At 41.5% G+C, this 19,000-nt stretch overlaps 1 protein-coding gene across 1 annotated transcript; it reads left to right on the top strand.

Annotated features, from left to right (window-relative positions):
* The first annotated feature begins 5,840 nt into the window (after positions 1-5,840).
* On the top strand, positions 5,841-15,984 carry ap3m2.S (adaptor related protein complex 3 subunit mu 2 S homeolog). Its single transcript, NM_001095318.1, is given in 9 exon segments — positions 5,841-5,921; positions 8,989-9,311; positions 10,924-11,095; positions 11,895-12,032; positions 12,849-12,934; positions 13,836-13,969; positions 14,265-14,472; positions 14,689-14,833; positions 15,442-15,984. Coding segments are annotated over 8 exon segments (1,257 nt in total). The 5' UTR covers positions 5,841-5,921; positions 8,989-9,038; the 3' UTR covers positions 15,543-15,984.
* The last annotated feature ends 3,016 nt before the right edge of the window (positions 15,985-19,000 follow it).

Genomic DNA, 19,000 nt, shown 5'->3' with positions numbered 1-19,000 from the left:
AGAAAAACTCCCGCTTAAATGCTTCCAGAAATGGATTAGGGATATTGACAATTTGGACGAGGAGTCCTGGGAACTGATTATGCGCCACATGTTAGCCACTACAACTTCAGCCAGGGACAAGTTGGTACAATTGAAATTTATGCACCGCTCATACCTCACGCCGGTGCGCCTCCATCATATGGATCCTACCAGAGATCAGAACTGCACTAGAGGATGTGGGCAACCGGCGACGTGGTTCCATGTGGTGTGGACATGCCCCAAATTGACTCGCTATTGGACTGACATTTTCTCCTTTATCTCTAAAGTTTTGGTTCTCCCTATACTGCCTCAGCCCAGTCTAGCACTGCTTGGGTACACGGGTGGTGACGTGGACTCGGTTGGCTGTCGGACTTTACTCCAGCTGCTAATGTTCTATGCTAGGAAAATTATTGTTCTTCGGTGGAATAAGAAGTAGGCACCCAAGTTGGAGGACTGGAAGGACCTTGTTAATAAAGCCCTTCCTTACTATAAAGCAGTATATATGTCTAGAGGATGCACTGACAAATTTATAGCTATATGGATGATATGGGTTTTGAACTCTGACACTAATAGCCCGCATGTGTTTTAAAAGCTGATATATGCTAGCACCACTTGATTCTAGTCAGGTCTAATGCTCACTCCCTCCTCACCCCACACCTTACTTAGCTTTCTCTCTCTCTCTTCTCCTTCCTTTCTTCTTTCCTTTATTGCTTTTATTGTTTATGTATGTTTTTTTTCATTTCTTTTCTGGAACGCTAGGGGGCCGATTCACTAACTTCGAGTGAAGGATTCGAAGTAAAAAAACTTTGAATTTTTGTGCTCCTCGACTATCGAATTGGCGTAAATTCGCCTGAGTAGAATGATTCGAATAGATCGAGCGCAGAAACGCTGCGACTATTCGCCATTCGATAGTCGAAGTACTGGATCGAGCGCAAAAACGCTGCGACTATTCGCCCATTCGATAGTCGAAGTACTGTCTCTTTTAAAAATACTTCGACTGCCTACTTCGTCACCTAAAACCTACTGAATTGCTTTAAAAGCCTATGGGAAAGTCCCATAGGCTTGTTTTCCAAGTTTTTGATCGAATAAAAAGGCATTCGATCGAATGAAAATCCTTCGAGCGAATATTCGATCGAGCGCCTATTCGCCTGGCGAATAGTCGCCAATTCGACTATTCGCCAGCGCGTAAATTCGCCCGAATTGTCTATTCGATTCTATTCGATTCTATTCCCCAGTCGAATTTCGAGGGATTTAACCCCTCGAAATTCGACCCTTGATGAATTTGCCCCTATGTGTTCTATTTTCTTTTGTGTGATGAAAACCAATAAAAACAATTTAAAAAAAAAAAAAAAGTAGTTAATAGGAAAGAAGAGAGAGAGGCATTTAAAAGTCGGTGGGGACAGAAGCTGCATTTAATGACTATAAACACTATAATAAATGTTGTAAAACAGCAATCCGGAAGGCAAAGATAGAAAATCAGGAGCACATTACGGCAAAGGTTAAGACTAACCTCAAAAAGCTTTTTAAGTTTATTAATAGTAAAACAATGCGGATTAAGAGTGTGGCTCCTTTAAATAATGGTACGTAACAGTTATGGTTGTAACAGTTACTGAAAAGGCAAATGTGGCAAATCTGTTCTTTTCTTCAGTGTATACAATGGAGGAGTCAGATTTCCATGACCCACCTCATAGCACTTGGATCAACTCTAGTTAGTGGATGACACAGGATATGATACATACAAGATTAACTCAAAATGAATGTCAACAAGGTGACAGGATTAGCTGGAACACACGCTCAGGTACTAAAAAAAGCTTAGTTCATTCATAGACCGACCTCTATTTCTTATTTTTTCAGACTCACTTTTATGTGGTATGGTACCTATGGATTGGAGGAAAGCTGATGTAATTCCAATATTTTAAAAGGGATAACGATCTCAGACTGGAAATTATAGGCCACCATCTGTGGTGCGCAAATTATTTGAAGGCTTGTTAAAGAATCACTTTCAAAATAATGTCCTGGTGAGGGCTTTATGATTATCAGCATGGCTTAATGAAGGATAGGTCATGTCTGACAAATTTGTTAAATTTATATGATACGGTAAGTAAGATGGTGGACAGTGGGGGGGGCAGTAGATGTGATCTATTTCCATTTTGCCAAAACGTGCCCCACAAACGACTGCTTTCTAAACTAAGGTCTGTTTGGCTTATTGAAGGTTTTTGAATTATTTAGCTTTTTATTCAGCAGCCTTTCAATTTACATTTTAAGTAATCTGGTAACTAGCGCCCAAATTACCCTTGCAACCATGCATTGATTTGATTAAGAGACTGGAATATGAATAGGAGAGGCCTGAATAGAAGGATCAGTAATAAAAAGTAACAATAACAATACATTTGTAGCCTTACAGAGCATTGGTTTTTTAGAAGGGGACAGCGACGCCCATTTGAAAGCTGCAAAGAATCAGAAGAAAAAGACAAATAACTATAAAACTATATGAAAAAAAAATAAAATGAAAACCAGTAGAAAAGTTGCTTAGAATTGCCCATTCTATAACATAATAAAGGTTAATGGTGAACCGCCCCTTTAATGGTACATTCTCTACATGGAGTAAGGTTCTTAGTGGGGTCCCTCAGGGCTCTGTATTGGGTTCACTTTTATTTAACTTTTTCATTAATGACTTAGGGGAGGGTATTAGTAACATAGTAACATAGTAAGTTTGAAAAAAAGACACACCTTTTGACTTTTTTTTAACTTGCTTAACTTCCCTTTAATCCAGACGAAGGGAAAAAAACCCATCTGAAGCCTCTCCAATATGCCACAGAGGGGGAAAAAATTCCTTTCTGACTCCATAACGCCAATCGGACTAGTCCCTGGATCAACTTGTACTATGAACTATCTTCCATAACCTTGCCTGTATTCCCTCACTTGCTAAAAAGCCATCTTCCTAAAGCTATCTAATGTATCAGCCTGTACCACTGATTCAGGGAGAGAATTCCACATCTTCACAGCTCTCACTGTAAAAAACCCTTTCCGAATATTTAGGTGGAAACTCTTTTCTTCTAATCAGAATGGGTGACCTCGTGTCAGCTAGTAAATAAAGCATTAGAGAGATTATTATATGATCCCCTTATATACTGTAAGTAATGTATCAGTGTTTGCAGATGACACAAAACTATCCAGCCCAATTAATTCCATACAGGATGTGGCAGGATCCTGCAAAATGGCAATTTGGGCAGCTAAGTAACAGATGAGATTCAATGTCGATAAATGTAAAGTCATGAACCTGAGATGTAACAATATGCAGCTGCCTATACCATTAATGAGACTGCACTAGGCAAATCCATAATGGAAAAGGACTTTGGAGTTACTGTAGATAATAAACTTGGCTGCTGCAAGCAATGCCGGTCAGTGACTGTGAGGGCAAGCAAGGTCTTGAGTTGGTTACTTTGGTTTGGTTACCCCCCACAAACTCCCTACACAACTAAGCTGGTAAAAGGTAAGAAAAATCTCAGCTTTGTGGAAGAACTGGCCAAGTTCCGGTTGTTCACGCTGGAGAAGAGGCGTTTAAGGGGTGATATGACAACTATGTATAAATATATAAGGGGATCATAAAATAATCTCAAATGCTTTATTCACCTGAAACGAGGTTCTATCTAAATTTTCGGAAGAGTTTTTTTTACAGTAAGAGCTGTGAAGATGTGGAATTCTCCCCCTGAGTCATACAGGCTGATACATTAGATAGCTTTAAGAAGGGGTTGGAAGGTTTTTTAGCAAGGGAGGGAATACAGGGTTATGGAAGATTGCTCGTAGTTAAAGTTGATCCAGGGACTGGTTCGATTGCCATCTTCAAATGTGTTTTTTGCCTTCCTCTGGATCAACTAGCAGTTAGGCAGGTTATATATATAAATGTAAAAGGTTGAAGTTGATAGACGTGTGCCTTTTTTCAACCTAACTTACTATGTTATATCTGCTTTTTCTCAAAATTAGTAAAGTGAAAAATACTATTTCGCGGATGAGCACTTTTCTGGAGTGCACTTTTTATTTAATGGAGATATCATCCTTTAGGACTAAAGAGAGGAAACAGGGAGGCTGTGTAGAAATAGTTTGCAGTAGTCTAGGTAGGGTAGGATTTCATGGGGAAGCATTCTAGTCATATTACCTCTGGCATTGTATACACAAGGGGGCAGATTTTCCTAAATGTGATATTAGAGCTCCCCACAGAAAAACTTTCCCGCTTTCTATCCATTCCTGTGGGATTTTTAGACACATATTTATCAATTTATTCTGTGAAGAGCTCTAACATTACATTTTGAGAAATCTGCAAAGGTATTCTAACCAATTTATCTCACGGACTAGGCACTCCTAGTCCACTACTTAGGAACTGCATTATTCCAAGTACATAATAAAAATTCAGATCATTCTATCTTGTGTGTTTTAACCATTCTATCCCAGTCTTGTAGCACTAGAGTCCTAGTTTTGATTCCAGCCAGGGTACTAACTGCAATGAATATGTATGATCACCCCATGCTTGTGATTATTTCTGGCTACTCTGGATTCCCACAAACCAATCCATAAAGGCAATAAAATATACAACCCAGTGTGACTGAGTGATGGAACATATGAGCCTATGAATAAATGCCCCAGCAAGCATGAAACGCGTTTGTCTTGTCTTTCATGTTCTAATCAATGGTTTTGTATTTTTAATTTTTGTTGTTCATTTTTTTGGGAAGAATCTTTATTTTGCTTTTTACGTATATACACACATGGACTGGAGTCTTGCGGGTTTTGTTAAGGGTATTGCCGGTAAATTTGTAATACTGGCCCCAACCTTGGCAGGTGTTTTACCAGCTAGGCTGGTAAAATACCGTCTGGGTGGCAACCCTATTTTGGTATCATACTCTTTGTTAGGAAAAGAGGGGCCACTTGTCCGCAGAGCAAAGGCCCAGTGCATCACAACTGTGCAGTGGTGGAACTACCGGGGGAGCAGGGGGTGCAATTGGGCCCTCAGGGCCCTCCGGCAGCTTGTGGACTGCCGATTTCTGGCCACATCGGCTGATTTCGGGGGGAAAAAAACCTGTTACAGAGGGGGGGGGGCAGGCTGCACGTCCCGCCCCCTCCAGTTATGCTACTGCAACTGTTACGTTACTGCAACTGTGTAACCTTTAAGGTCAGGGCACACGCTCAGATTCGGGGAGATTAGTCACCCGATGACAAATCTCCTCTTCTTTGTGGCGACTAATCTCCCCGAACTGCCTCCCGCCGGCTAGAATGTATGAGATGAGGATGGCACAGTTGGAGTGCTTCGTTTTCCGAAGTCGCCCTAAGTTGAATCACAAGGAAACTTCAGAAAACGAAGTGCTCCGAGTGCCACCCTGCTGGCGATTTACATTCTAGCAGGTGGGAGGCAGATAGTCGCCTCGAAGAAGGGGAGATCCATCGCTGGGCGACTAATTTACCCGAATCTGAGCGTGTGCCCTTGACTCTTATATGTTATTAAGAGTTAGAAAAAGGAAAGTCCTACTTAAACTAAGGGGGTCCTAGAGGTAATACACAAGTGCCCCTAGTAATACAGAAAGGATGGCGGGAGTGTTTATCCGGCCATTTTTAACTGCAGGTCTTTTTCCGTGACTATTCAGGAGGAAGCTCCAGTACAAACATTTCCATTCAACCTCACTGTTCCACACATACACTCACTCAGCCACACAAAGGCATCGGTTTACATTGGCAGCACAGGACACGCCCCTATTCCACGCCCACTTACACAAAGCACCGGCCCGCTGGTGGCTGGGAGAGTGAGAGTCAGCTGATCGCCAGGAGAGGGGAGGGGACATCATGTGACACGGAGGAAGCTGCTGCTGTGGCGCTGGTTACGTGCTGTTTAATGGTGCCGGAAGATCCTGTGTGAGGTAGGAGTCCGCAGCACTTAATTACCTTCATTCATTCCTCAGCCAGGGCATTGCTTTCATTACTGCGTCTCTGAGAGTGGAAGAGTTTAAAGTCTTTTACCCTCTCTCCTGCCCTCCCTTCCGCATCTGTACTTAGACTGTAAGCCTTACGGGGCAGGGACCTCCTTCCCACGATGTCTCTTAGCACATAGCACTTAAGCTCTTTGTCCTATGATTCTGTATATATTTATTGTGTGATTTGTCTCCCCCATGTGTGTGTGTGTGTGTGTATATATATATATATATATATATATATATATATATATATATATATATATATATATATATATATATATAGTACTTTTATGCACTGTACAGCGCTGCGGCTACTTAACAGTGCTTTACAAATAGAGTTATACATACACACATCTGTAGGAATAGGCTGGCGCTTTCTCCACTCATACACGTCATTCCTGTACCGCGCTGCACCTCTAGATTACTGTAACCATACTTAGCATCATTATACAGAGCAACCTGCACATTACCAGCATTATCAGTGTATAGAGATACTCCTCATCATTATACAGAGCAGCCTTGTCATTATCAGTGTATAGAGATACTCATCATCATTATACAGAGCAGCCTGGTCATTATCAGTTTATAGAGATACTCAGCATCATTATACAGAGCAGCCTGGTCATTATCAGAGTATAGAGATACTCCTCATCATTATACAGAGCAGCCTGGTTATTATCAGTGTATAGAGATACTCAGCATCATTATACAGAGCAGCCTGGTCATTATCAGTGTATAGAGATACTCAGCATCATTATACAGAGCAGCCTGGTAATTATCAGTGTATAGAGATACTCAGCATCATTATACAGAGCAGCCTGGTTATTATCAGTGTATAGAGATACTCAGCATCATTATACAGAGCAGCCTGGTCATTATCAGTGTATAGAGATACTCAGCATCATTATACAGAGCAGCCTGGTAATTATCAGTGTATAGAGATACTCAGCATCATTATACAGAGCAGCCTGGTCATTATCGGAGTATAGAGATACGCAGCATCATTATACAGAGCAGCCTGGTCATTATCAGTGTATAGAGATACTCCGCATCATTGTACAGAGCAGCATGGTCATTTTCAGTGTATAGAGATGCTCCGCATCATTATACAGAGCAGTCTGGTCATTATCAGTGTATATGGATATCCCATCATTATACAGAGCAGCCTGGTCATTATCTGTGTATATGGATATCCCATCATTATACAGAGCAGCCTGGTCATTATCCGTGTATAGAGATACTCAGCATTATTACACAGTGCTGCATTTCATACAAACACATAGCAGGCCTTATGAAATAAATCTGTATCCATCAACTTTTACAACACCATGACTCTGATAATCCAGAGAATAAGCCCCTCCCCGAGCAGATCATCTGCCACTTTAAACTTGCAGGGGTTTAAATATATCTGCCACTGAAGAAGGCATTATATTATACAAATATTGTTTGGAAGTCAAACTCAGTGCCATTTTCCACCTCCCCATACAGTCCCCCCAGGGGATCTGACAACATTGTTGTACTCCATAGTCAGAAATACAGTTATTGCTAGAAAAGTTGTGTCTCCAGCCAACCAGCAAACTGGCGGTGTGTTTCCTAAACTAAACCATTCATTCCTTTGTGAAATTCATATCTGGCTTGTGACTTCTGTGCAGAGTGAGCCCTGCTGGATCCTGTAGGGCAGCTTCCCTGCTTCTTTAGTGTCATGTGACACTAGGAGGCTGGACAGCTAGCTACTATTGCCATGGAGCATATGCTGAGTTGAACTGAGCCTGGTGCTGTTTTTTATAACCCCCCTATCCTGCAGAGGCCCACAGACCTTTTACCTGACATCACTGAATGTAATGTGGCCCCCTGAACATGCCCCAAAATGGATATGTAGCCAATAATATTTAATGTTTGGTCGCTCGGTGTTTATTCTAACCCTATGGAACTGCAGCTGAAAGCGAAATTCGTTTATCTCTTTGCAATTTCTGGTTCTGACTCTCAAAGCAATGTAGCAATAGTTCATCTCCAGGTCTGTTAATCAACTGCTACATGAGCTTAGGAATCGGAACTGGCAGTGCAGATATTATACACTCAGTACCAAAAACAGTTACAAATAACTGTACAACTGTTGTAAACGTTAATTTAAGGGATACTAACGATGCACCGAATCCACTATTTTTGCAAATGATTTGACCGAATACCAAACCGAATCCGAACCCTGATTTGCATATGCAAATTAGTGTGGGAAGGGGTAAACATTTTTTACTTCCTTGTTTTCTACAAAAAAAAAGTCAGTGATTTCCCTCCCCGCCCCTAATTTGCATATGTAAATTAGGATTCGTTCTGCCAGGCAGACGGATTCGGACGAATCCGAATCCTGGATTCGGTGCATCCATAAGGGATACTGTCTTGATTTTTATGGTGTTGTTTTTATTTCTAAATTACACTGTTTACACTGCAAATAATTCACTGTACCATATAAAATGTCATTCTTAACCCAACAAGTTTTTTTTTTTGTAAAATTGGTGTGTTGGCCACCATCTCAGGTCATTTTGCCTAGTCATATGCTTTCAAAAAGAGCCAGCACTTTAGGATGGAACTGCTTTCTGGCAGGCTGTTGTTTCTCCTACTCAATGTAACTGAATGTGTCTCAGTGGGACCTGGATTTTACTATTGAGTGCTGTTCTTATATCTACCAGGCAACTGTTATCTTGTGTTAGGGAGCTGCTATCTGGTTACCTTCCCATTGTTCTGTTGTTAGGCTGCTGGGGGTGGGGGGAAGGGAGGGGGTGATATCACTCCAACTTGCAGTACAGCAGTAAAGAGTAAAAAAGTCACATGACTAGGGGCAGCTGGGAAACTGACAATATGTCTAGCATCATGTCAGATTTCGAAATGAAAATGCTCTTTTGAAAAACAGATTTCAGTGCAGAGCAGCACTATTAACTGATGCATTTTGAAAAAATGTTTTCCCATGACACAATCACTTTAAAAAAAAAATTCATTGTATTTTTTTTTTTTTTATCAGGAAAACCGAAGAAATACTCAGCACCATACATCTGCCTTGCCCCATCTGTCATGATCCACAGCCTTTTTCTGATAAACCCTTCGGGGGACATCTTCCTGGAGAAGCACTGGAAAAGTGTGGTTTCCCGCTCTGTTTGTGACTATTTCTTTGAAGCCCAGGAAAGGGCGTCGGAGGCAGAGAATGTGCCGCCAATCATTCAGACCCCTCACCATTACCTTCTCAGCGTCTACAGGCACGCCATCTTTTTTGTGGCCGTCATCCAGACAGAAGTACCCCCACTTTTTGCCATTGAGTTCCTTCACCGTGTGGTGGACACATTCCAGGTTAGCCCTCTTGTTTCGGTCATGCTCCATACCCAGAGCTCTTGGATGTTCTCTTGAAGATGGGGTACTAGCAATGATTTTAATGAGCCACACGCACTTTTATATTTTTATTTCTCTTTATGTGAGGGAGGAAGAGCTTGCAATTAAAGTATAGACCACTGTATAAAAAGCCTTATAATACACATGAGCCATCCTTTTTAATATGTCCTTATAAAAGTGTTGTAGTGATGTCAGTCTGTACTTAGTGATGTCATGAGTGTCAACTGATTCATTGCGTACCGTTATGGGACCTGTTATCCAAAATGCTCGGGACCTGGGGTTTTCCGGCTAACGGATCTTTGATTTATTTGGATCTTCATAAATTAAGTCTACTAGAAAATCATGTAAACATTAAATAAACCCAATAGGCTGGTTTCGCTTCCAATAAAGAGTAATTCAATCTTAGTTTGGATCAAGTGCAAGCTACTGTTTTATTATTACAGAGAAAGGGGAAATCAATTTTAAAAATTTGGATAAAATGGAGTCCTTAGGAGACAGGCTTTCTGAATAATGGGTTTCTGGATAATGGATCCCATATCTGTAAAATATGAGGACATTTTATGTTACTGGCCTATACAAAAGTGCTTAGTCTTTAGCTTTTTGCTTTTTTATAGTCCCAGAACCCCTCAGGGACTTTTTATAGCCTTATAATTTACAGCAGGGGGTACATTATCTCTTATAATACATGAGTGATACTCAGTGTTCCCTGTATAACTCAGCCTGCAGCCTTGTGCCTTTAAATGGTCACACAACTCCTGATTGACTTCTAATATCCTTATAATTTACAGTAGGGGGTACATGACTTCTAATATCCATTAAAATTACAGTCAGATGTCATCAGTTACATTAACCCTTATAAAATATGAGCGATACACAGTGTTTCCTGTATAACTTAGCCTGCAGCCTTGTGCCCTTTATATGGTCACAAAAACCCCTCAGTGACTTTTAATATCCTTAACATCTATAGAAGGGGGGAAAATTGTATTTAAATAGTATGTTTTCTGGAAATTACGTAAGAAAAACTACCAAATGTTTATAAACATTATGTGAAGCTCCGTGTGCTGCTTAATTTGGCTGCATCCCCTCTGTTTATGAACTGACATAACATTACCGGAATGTAAGTATTCCCAGGTTCATTCTTCACATGACTGGGGTGATTTATATTATGATGCAGGCATATGCCCCCATGTGTATGATTTTTTTTAAAGAAAGACAGGGCAAATATCATGGAGTACAGGTGGGAATCCTGTAGGGGCCCAGTTGCAGACACATGCAGTGGTGCTATTCTCTGGTCAAAAAGGGGCAGGTCTTATGGTGAATGGGTGAGGTTTGGGCACATTGTGGATGCGTTTGGTTGTAGTAGTGAGTAGATCCATACAGGATCAATTTTCTGGGTGCAGTGTGGGCCCTCTGGGGGTGAGGGCCCTGTTTAACTAAGTAGTGTGGATCTGGATAATTTCTTATGCTACCAGTGCAGAAAGCTAATCTTCATCTACTCCTTGTCATATTTCCTCACATGAATGCTCTAAACTGATTCTTGTCCCATAATTACTGCTTATTGTTTCCCCATCAGGATTACTTTGGCTCATGCTCCGAGGCTGTGATTAAGGAAAACGTGGTAGTCGTATATGAGGTTCTTGAGGAAATGCTGGATAATGGGTTCCCTCTTGCTACTGAGTCCAACATCCTGAAGGAGCTCATCAAGCCTCCAACCATTCTTCGTAGTGTGGTCAACACCATCACAGGTAATGTACAACTGGATTAGACACCTCACCAGCTAATAAAAACATTTATTGTTGGGAATGTGTTAAGCATTCTGTAGTGACAGGTCCAGTTTGCAGTCTGGGGTCTGGACTTTTCCCCATTCCCTGAGGCAAGATTGGTGTTTAAACCTGCTTTCTTGCCTTTATCTCTGAAGGAGGGAACACCTTTTTACTACAGGCTAAATTTACAAGGGGATAACCATGATATTTTAAAAGTGCAGTACACACCCATTTTTAACATGGGTGCAAAGAATGGATGTGTGCTGCCTATTGTTTTAATATGCCTTGCACTAAACATAGACAAAATCTGAAACCAAAAGCATAATCTCATTCTACTTCCTGGTTCTTCCAAGCAAAAATAGTACAAATTAGCAGTCCACTGAGACACCCACTTCTTTTTCCAGCTGCAATTTGTTAGGCTTTCAGCTGAGGAGCAACCCATTATCAGAAGATTCTAAGTGGACTGTTGATTTGTTCTGATTGTACTCAGAGGAACCAGGAAATAGAATGCAACTTTCATTTTCAGGTATTGTCCTGTTTAGTGCATAAACCATATCCGTATATTAATTAAAATAATAACATAAACCATACATATTCTTTTTTAAAACAATAGGCAAAAAGTACCATCACAAGCCCTATTCTTTGCACTCATGTTGCAAAAGGGGGGAACACTACTCCTTTAAACCCATAGTAGAATGGAAGTAGTTTAGAAAAAAAAATGGAACTGGAAACCATTACTACATATGGGTGGGGTTTCTAATGCTATTGTCCTTGCATCTAGGCAGTTCCAATGTTGGAGACCAGCTTCCCACTGGACAACTCTCTGTGGTTCCTTGGAGACGGACGGGAGTAAAATACACCAATAACGAGGCTTATTTTGATGTTATTGAGGAAATTGATGCCATCATTGATAAATCAGGTACCTGACACAAAGGAAACATATCAATAATTAAAGTTAGAGCTGTCTAACATGTATTGTTTTCCACCATATTGAGTTTTAACAGGCAGCATAAGTGCAGCAACTGGACTAAGACTCTGGATGTCAAAGGAATTGCTCAGTGTAAAAAAATTAGGTAAATAGGCTGTGCAATATATAAAGGCTGGAGTGCCTGGATGTCTAACAGAACAGAACACTACTTCCTGTTTTGCAGCTCTCTTAGTTTCCACTGATTGGTCACCAGGCAGTAATCAATCAGAGACTTGAGGGAGGACACTTGGATCTTAACTGTTGCATGCCTAGGATTAATTGCAAACTCACTGAACAGTTATGTCCCATGTGAGCCCCCTTAAAGTCACTGACTAACTCTGAGTTAGAGAGCTGAAAATCAGGACGTAGTGTTCTATTCTGTTATACATCCAGTCACTCCAGCCTTTATACATTACATATTTGGCTAACTAACTATATTAGAAACATTTTTTATTTTGCACAGCCTATCTATTTACCTAATTATTATTTTTACACTGAACTGATCATTTAAGCTAAAACTACCAGTGAAAGTGTACTGGTAGTTTTGTACTACATACTGTGCGAAACCACTTTTTCACTCATCACCCCACACCCCACACTTATAAGTCTTGTGCTCTCAGCAGATCATGAGGGGCTACATTGCTAGTGCCAAGAGAGCAAATGTATTGCATCATGTAAATCCAACTCTGGCTGGCAAAATGTAATCGTGTCTCCCAGGGAAATGCAGCAAAAGGCACCAAATGAAAATGAGCTTTTTCCCTCTTGCAGGATGCACCGTGACAGCCGAGATCCAGGGGGTGATTGACGCCTGTGTGAAACTAAGTGGGATGCCAGATCTGACCCTGTCTTTCATGGTAAGGGAATAGGAATGGAAAAGGTGAAATAAGGATAAAAGTAATAAAATGAATGGAATTGCTTTGGAAAGGAAACTAAAAAGACCCATTCAACCTGATAATGCGCCTCCCAGAAGTCACCAGATTAACAGATTGCTGACCTCATATTTAAACTAATCCTCATAGGACCTACTCCCCATGCTATTCACCATAACAGCTGAATGTTTGAAAAGTTATTGAAATGTTTTATATTTGATGTCATAATCACTATAATCTTTGCTTTATGGAAACATGTACAAATATTTCATGTAATTTTACTTTATCATTTATAATAAAAACAAGTTATAAAAAAATTTAAAAAAAATTTAAAAAAAGACCCATTCAGCGGTTTACACTTAAAATCCAAGGTGGCAGGAATGTAGAAGTCTTTTTTTTCTCTCTGTCTACCCCAGGCCAAATTGCTTGATTCGGTTTCTCTGCATGGCTTTATGAAACGGCAAAGTTTAGGGCAGGCCTGAACCGCAGAGCAATGGGTATGGTTTTGATTAAAATGAAGTTCAAAGGAAGGCCATTTCATAGCAGTGTACCCCCAACCCTGCTTCCTGCTCTGTTTTATATATTCATTAGTCATATCCACTTGCAAGATCAGAGGGAAAAGTGGGGCGATTTAAAGGCACCAGATGAATGCAAAACCATAAACAGCAACTCCACTTTAATATAAACATAAAATAATGTTCAGCACAAAAGTGAATTTGCCAGTGTACACTGTATGGTAATAAACTCTCAGTGAGGGTAAGATGTGACTGCAGGAAGAAAATGCATGAGAGCTGTGGGGAAAACAAAGCAAAGCAGTACTAGTTAGAGGTTAGCATTAGAGGTACTAGTTATATAATAACTATAATATTACCACTTTATTTCCTAGAATCCCCGTCTCCTGGATGATGTGAGTTTTCACCCATGTGTACGTTTCAAGCGATGGGAGTCAGAGAGGATCCTTTCCTTCATCCCACCTGATGGGAACTTCCGACTGCTGTCCTACCATGTCAGCGCGCAGAAGTAAGAAGGGGTGCCCTCCCGAGCCATCATATATCTCTGCACTTGTGCCCGCTGTCAGGTCACATACTCGCACAGGCAGTGCCAGTTTTCAGATTACATTCAGTCCTATAATAAACAGATGAGAGCTTTCTGCTGTACTAGTACGTTCAGTGCTTCACATTTCTGTACAGACTTTGAGTTCAGCACGGACCACTAACAGATGGCACTCCCAGTGCAAAGTAGGCTCTCAATGTGCCACAATGTAGCCCTGAGGCACCTCACCTATGTATCTGTCTCTCTTAACTGTGCCTTACAGCTTGGTGGCCATCCCGGTGTACGTAAAACACGCCATTAGTTTCCGGGAAGGAAGCAGCGCTGGGAGGTTTGAAGTCACGCTAGGACCAAAGCAGAGCATGGGGAAGACCGTGGAAGGGGTCACCCTCACAGGGCAGATGCCCAAAGGAGTCCTGAACATGACACTAACCCCTTCCCAAGGAACATATGTCTTTGATCCAGTGACCAAGGTCAGTAATGTAATTTCTTTCAACATTCTCTGCTGGCTTGTCAAGTATTTCACTTCAATTAGAGGGCAACAATTTTTATTTTGATTGTTTAATCTTGGGGATTTTTGTTTTACAGCCTCCACCTTTCAGTATACTGTTCTCCTCCCTTTGTTTTTTTTTCCATCTGTCCTTCCTCCAGGACTAATTTGCCTCTCTCCTGCTCTCACCCTCCTTCAGCTCTTGTCCTGGGACGTAGGAAAAATTAATCCCCAGAAGTTACCAAATCTCAAGGGAACCATGAGCCTTCAGGCTGGGTGCTCAAAGCCAGATGAAAACCCCACCTTGAACCTGCATTGCAAGATCCAACAGCTGGCCATATCAGGTACACCAGGAGTGGGGTTGTCTTTAAAGGACAATTTAACTAAACTTAGGCTTAACTAAAGATAGGCTAGAAATGTACATTATGTAAGTCTGACTAGTAATTACTACATGGCAGCACAGAAACCAGTGCAATTAGCATCATAATCAGCCCTGAAGCATCTGCTTATATTACAGGACAAACTCCTTTTCTGCTTGATAATTTGTGACAACCCCTAAACTTAGCTTCTCAACAGCTGCTCACTGAGCATGTGAGTGCTGCAGACACTTTTCAAGATGGTGACCCCCTGTGACAAGTTTGAAGTCCTGGATCATTGCTGTAATTGAGAAGTTGAAACTTTAGGCTGGTGCTATAAATTCAGTATATAAAATATATTTTCAGCCATATTAATTTTTAGGGTACTAGTAAGGGCTGCAATTGTATCCTTACATCTGCCGGTGTTTGGTGCCTTGGTAGATGAGGAAGTGAAGAGGACGATATTTCCTTTTACTCTGATCATTAAATTAATGGAACAATAGAATGGTGGCCATACCATGTACTGTACTGATCAGTTTGATACCAAACAGTGTATTTTTTGTTATGATCTGATATACATCTTTTGTTCCTAACAGGCCTAAAGGTTAACAGACTGGACATGTATGGAGAGAAATACAAACCATTTAAAGGCATCAAGTACATGACCAAAGCTGGCAAGTTCCAAGTCAGAACATGAGGGGAGGTCTGAGATGTGTCCAGTTGTACCCCCTACTCCGCTTTTGATGGCTTCCACCTCTATATGCAGATGCGAGTGTGTAATTGCACAGCGTGTGACTGAGAGTGTTGGACAGCATAGTTGGGGGGGGGGGGTTGTTTATGTCTAGATTTATTCCTTGTTATAAAGGGTATTCTGGGAGAATTGTTGTGTGAATCTGTGTGGTGGGTGTTTCTGGGACCATACAGTACATGTGCAGAGAGCATCGAAGAAGAGCAAGACCTGTTGCTGGTCTAAAACTCCCATCATCCCCTGCCAACCATTGGCAGTTTGGATAGTAAGGATGCATTGTAATTTGTAAAGAATGTTCTCTTATATGCAGACATGTTACTAAATCTTCCAAAAATAGTGTTTTCCTGAGCTACTTATAACAAATAAATCTAAAAAACGTGTAAACATTGAATATTGGTAGATTCCTGGTAACATATTGGTTTAAAGCTGTACTCTCAGGACACATTAAAGGATAAGGAAACCCAGTCGGCGCAAAAACCCTCCCCACCTCCCGTGTGTTGTCCACCCTCGCTCCCCCCCCCTGGCCAACCTGTCCCGCTGGCCAAATGCCCCTAACTTGTTACTTACCCTTCTGCGCAGGTCCAGTCCACGGAGTTCAAAGGCACCATCTTCTTCCACGCAATCTTCTTCCTGCTTTGACCGGCGTTTTGGCGCATGCACAGTAGGAGCATTTCGCTGGTACGGATCTACTGCGCATGCGCCAAAAGTCACAAAATTTTCAGAATTCACTTTGTGACTTTTGGCACATGGGCAGTAGATCGTACCGGCGAAATGCTCCTACTGCGCATGCGCCGGTCAAAGCAGGAAGAAGATCGCTTGGAAGAAGATGGCGTCGGTGAACTCCATAGACTGGACCTGCGCAGAAGTGTAAGTAACAAGTTAGGGGCATTTGCCCAGTGGGACAGGTAGGCCAGGGGGGAGGAGGGAGGGTGGGCAACACATGGGAGGGGGGGAGGGTTTTTGCGCCGACTAGGCTTCCTTCTCCTTTAAAGGGTTGGTTCACCTTTAAGTTAACTTTTGGTATGTTATAGAATGGCTAATTCTAAGCAACTTCAATCGGCCTTAATTTTTTCTTTTTCATTGTTTTTTAATTATTTACTTTCTTCTTTTGACTCTTTCCAGCTTTCAAATGGGGGTCACTGACCCCTTCTAAAAAACAAATGCTCTGTAAGGCTACACTATTGCTGTTATTGCTACTTTTTTTTGGTCATCTTTCTATTCAGACCTTCTCCTATTCATATTCCAGTCTCTTATTCAAATCAATGGATGTTTGTAGGGTAATTTGGACACTAGCAACCACATTTCTGAATCTGTAAACTGGGGAGCTGCTGAATAAATACCTCAAACATCACAATTAATACAAAATTAAAACCATTTGCAAATTGACTCAGAATATCACTCTCTATATCATACTAAATGTAAATTTAAAGGTGAACAACCCCTTTAAGGCCTTACACTGGCAACACATATTCTGTCACCAAGATTAATATTCCTGATTTCCTATGCAGTCATTCACACAGGCAGAAGAATCCACCTGGTAGCAAGACATTATTGCAGTTCCTGAAGTACAATTGTTTCTTATAGGGCAATGGTTTCCAAACTTTGGGGCAGCACTTCCCCTAAGTGGAGGCTTGTGGTGGTGTCAGGGGTCTCAGCTAGAAGGGCAATTAGGGTCACCAATAGGGTGATCTACTTGCTCTCCTAGAGCTCCGGCTGGTCAGTTAGGGTGAGATTTGGGGTGAATATGGTTTCCTGTCCTAGATATTCTTGGAACTATGGCTGATGTACAGATAGTTTCCTATATCTGGAACCCTGATACAAACTACATGGGCCCTGGCTAACCTTGGTTGAACCTCAAAGAGGGCTTGACTGATACAGTCCAACAACCACTGAAGGAGTGCGGAGCTAATTACATGGGTGCAAAATGACCAGGTTTAGGAGTTCATGGGTTGCCTGGGAGTGGGGAATGGGACAGATCAGGTGCAGAAGTGGTTGGAACATACATTGCCAGTAAATTTGTAATACAAGTTCCGGCCTTGGCTGGTGTTTTACTAGCTAAACCAATGAAATGCTTGCAAATGGGAACAGTAGTTGTACTGTGTAAGTAGGAGTATGAGTAGTTACGGTAAGTATTTAGACTATGTTCACATATGATCGGAAGTTCCGACATGGACTTCTTTCCTTGCAGCACCAAACAGCACAGGTTTCCATATTTTCCACTGCAGAGGTCACAATGATAGGGGAAACGGGGTGCTCCAGAACATGATGTAATTATCTCATCAGATAGTTTATGATGTCCAGGTGCACCAGACCCCCAGCTTTAAGGAGTGGCAAACCAGGCTATTCGGCACTCAAATCAAAGTTAAAAATATACTTGCATCTCCATGAGCCCTATACGTTTCATACCCACAGGGGTACTTAATCATGGGCTTTGCGGAGGTGCCAACAACCCTTTGTAAATACCTTTGTGTTTCCTTGTTTTACATATGTTCAGTCCCAAGGAAGGATAAAAAGTAAAATGGAAGCTTCCTCTCCTACTGGCTTCCTACTATTGTGACTGCTCTTCCCTGAATGACCTAAATGCTGAATATGAAGCAGCCACATGAATAAGACCTTTCTTCTATGCTTGCCTCTCATTCATTCAGTCACTCATTCATTGGCACTGATTTTCACCAGAGCCAGATTTCTGGCCAAGACACCATTTGGGGCAATTGTATTTTGCGGAACAGTTGGAATTTTCAGCAGAAATATCTGTCCATTTAGTGGCGGTGGGGGGCTGGGAGTCTTAGTTCAACAGCTGCTATTAGAGAACCTAGGTTTAGTGTGGAGGTTTGCATCCACCTGTGGGACTGTGTTCAAATGTGTGGGTGCTTGTGGATATGTGTGTAGGGATCGATTACTAACATAGGTGCTAAATGGCAGAAATGTATTTCCTAACAACAGTCCATTGCTAATGAGTCTTGATCAGTCTGCTGCAACTGCTTGCAGTCAATAAATCAGCCTGTGTGTGTGCACGTGAAAGCATGTGGCTGGAGTAATGTGTGCATATGGTAGTGGGTCTGTGTCGGAGGGAGTATGTGATTGTGTATGGGTGCCTGGGAGTGTGAGCAACACACTCAGTCTCCCTGGACAGTAGCCATAGAGGTGTGTAGTAATGAGTGAAATGAATCGCTGTGTCGAAAATTACACCCCTAAAACATAGACTTCAATGCATTTCAGCGAAAAGGGTCGGATTCGCCCATCACTAGTGTGTACTGTCTGTGTATGTGTATTTATAATTATTGTATCAACAATAATACCCCTGAGTGCACTATTCTCTGAGTATATTAGGGGTGTCCAAACTGCTGAGCCCTAGCTGTTGTTATCCTAGAGCTCCTGAGAGTTGTAGTCCAACGAGAGCTGCAGAC

Source organism: Xenopus laevis, chromosome 3S (assembly GCF_017654675.1).
Source record: "Xenopus laevis strain J_2021 chromosome 3S, Xenopus_laevis_v10.1, whole genome shotgun sequence".
NCBI lineage: Eukaryota > Metazoa > Chordata > Amphibia > Anura > Pipidae > Xenopus > Xenopus laevis.
Note: the sequence above shows the minus strand (reverse complement) of the source record. Positions and strands in the feature narration are given on the sequence as shown.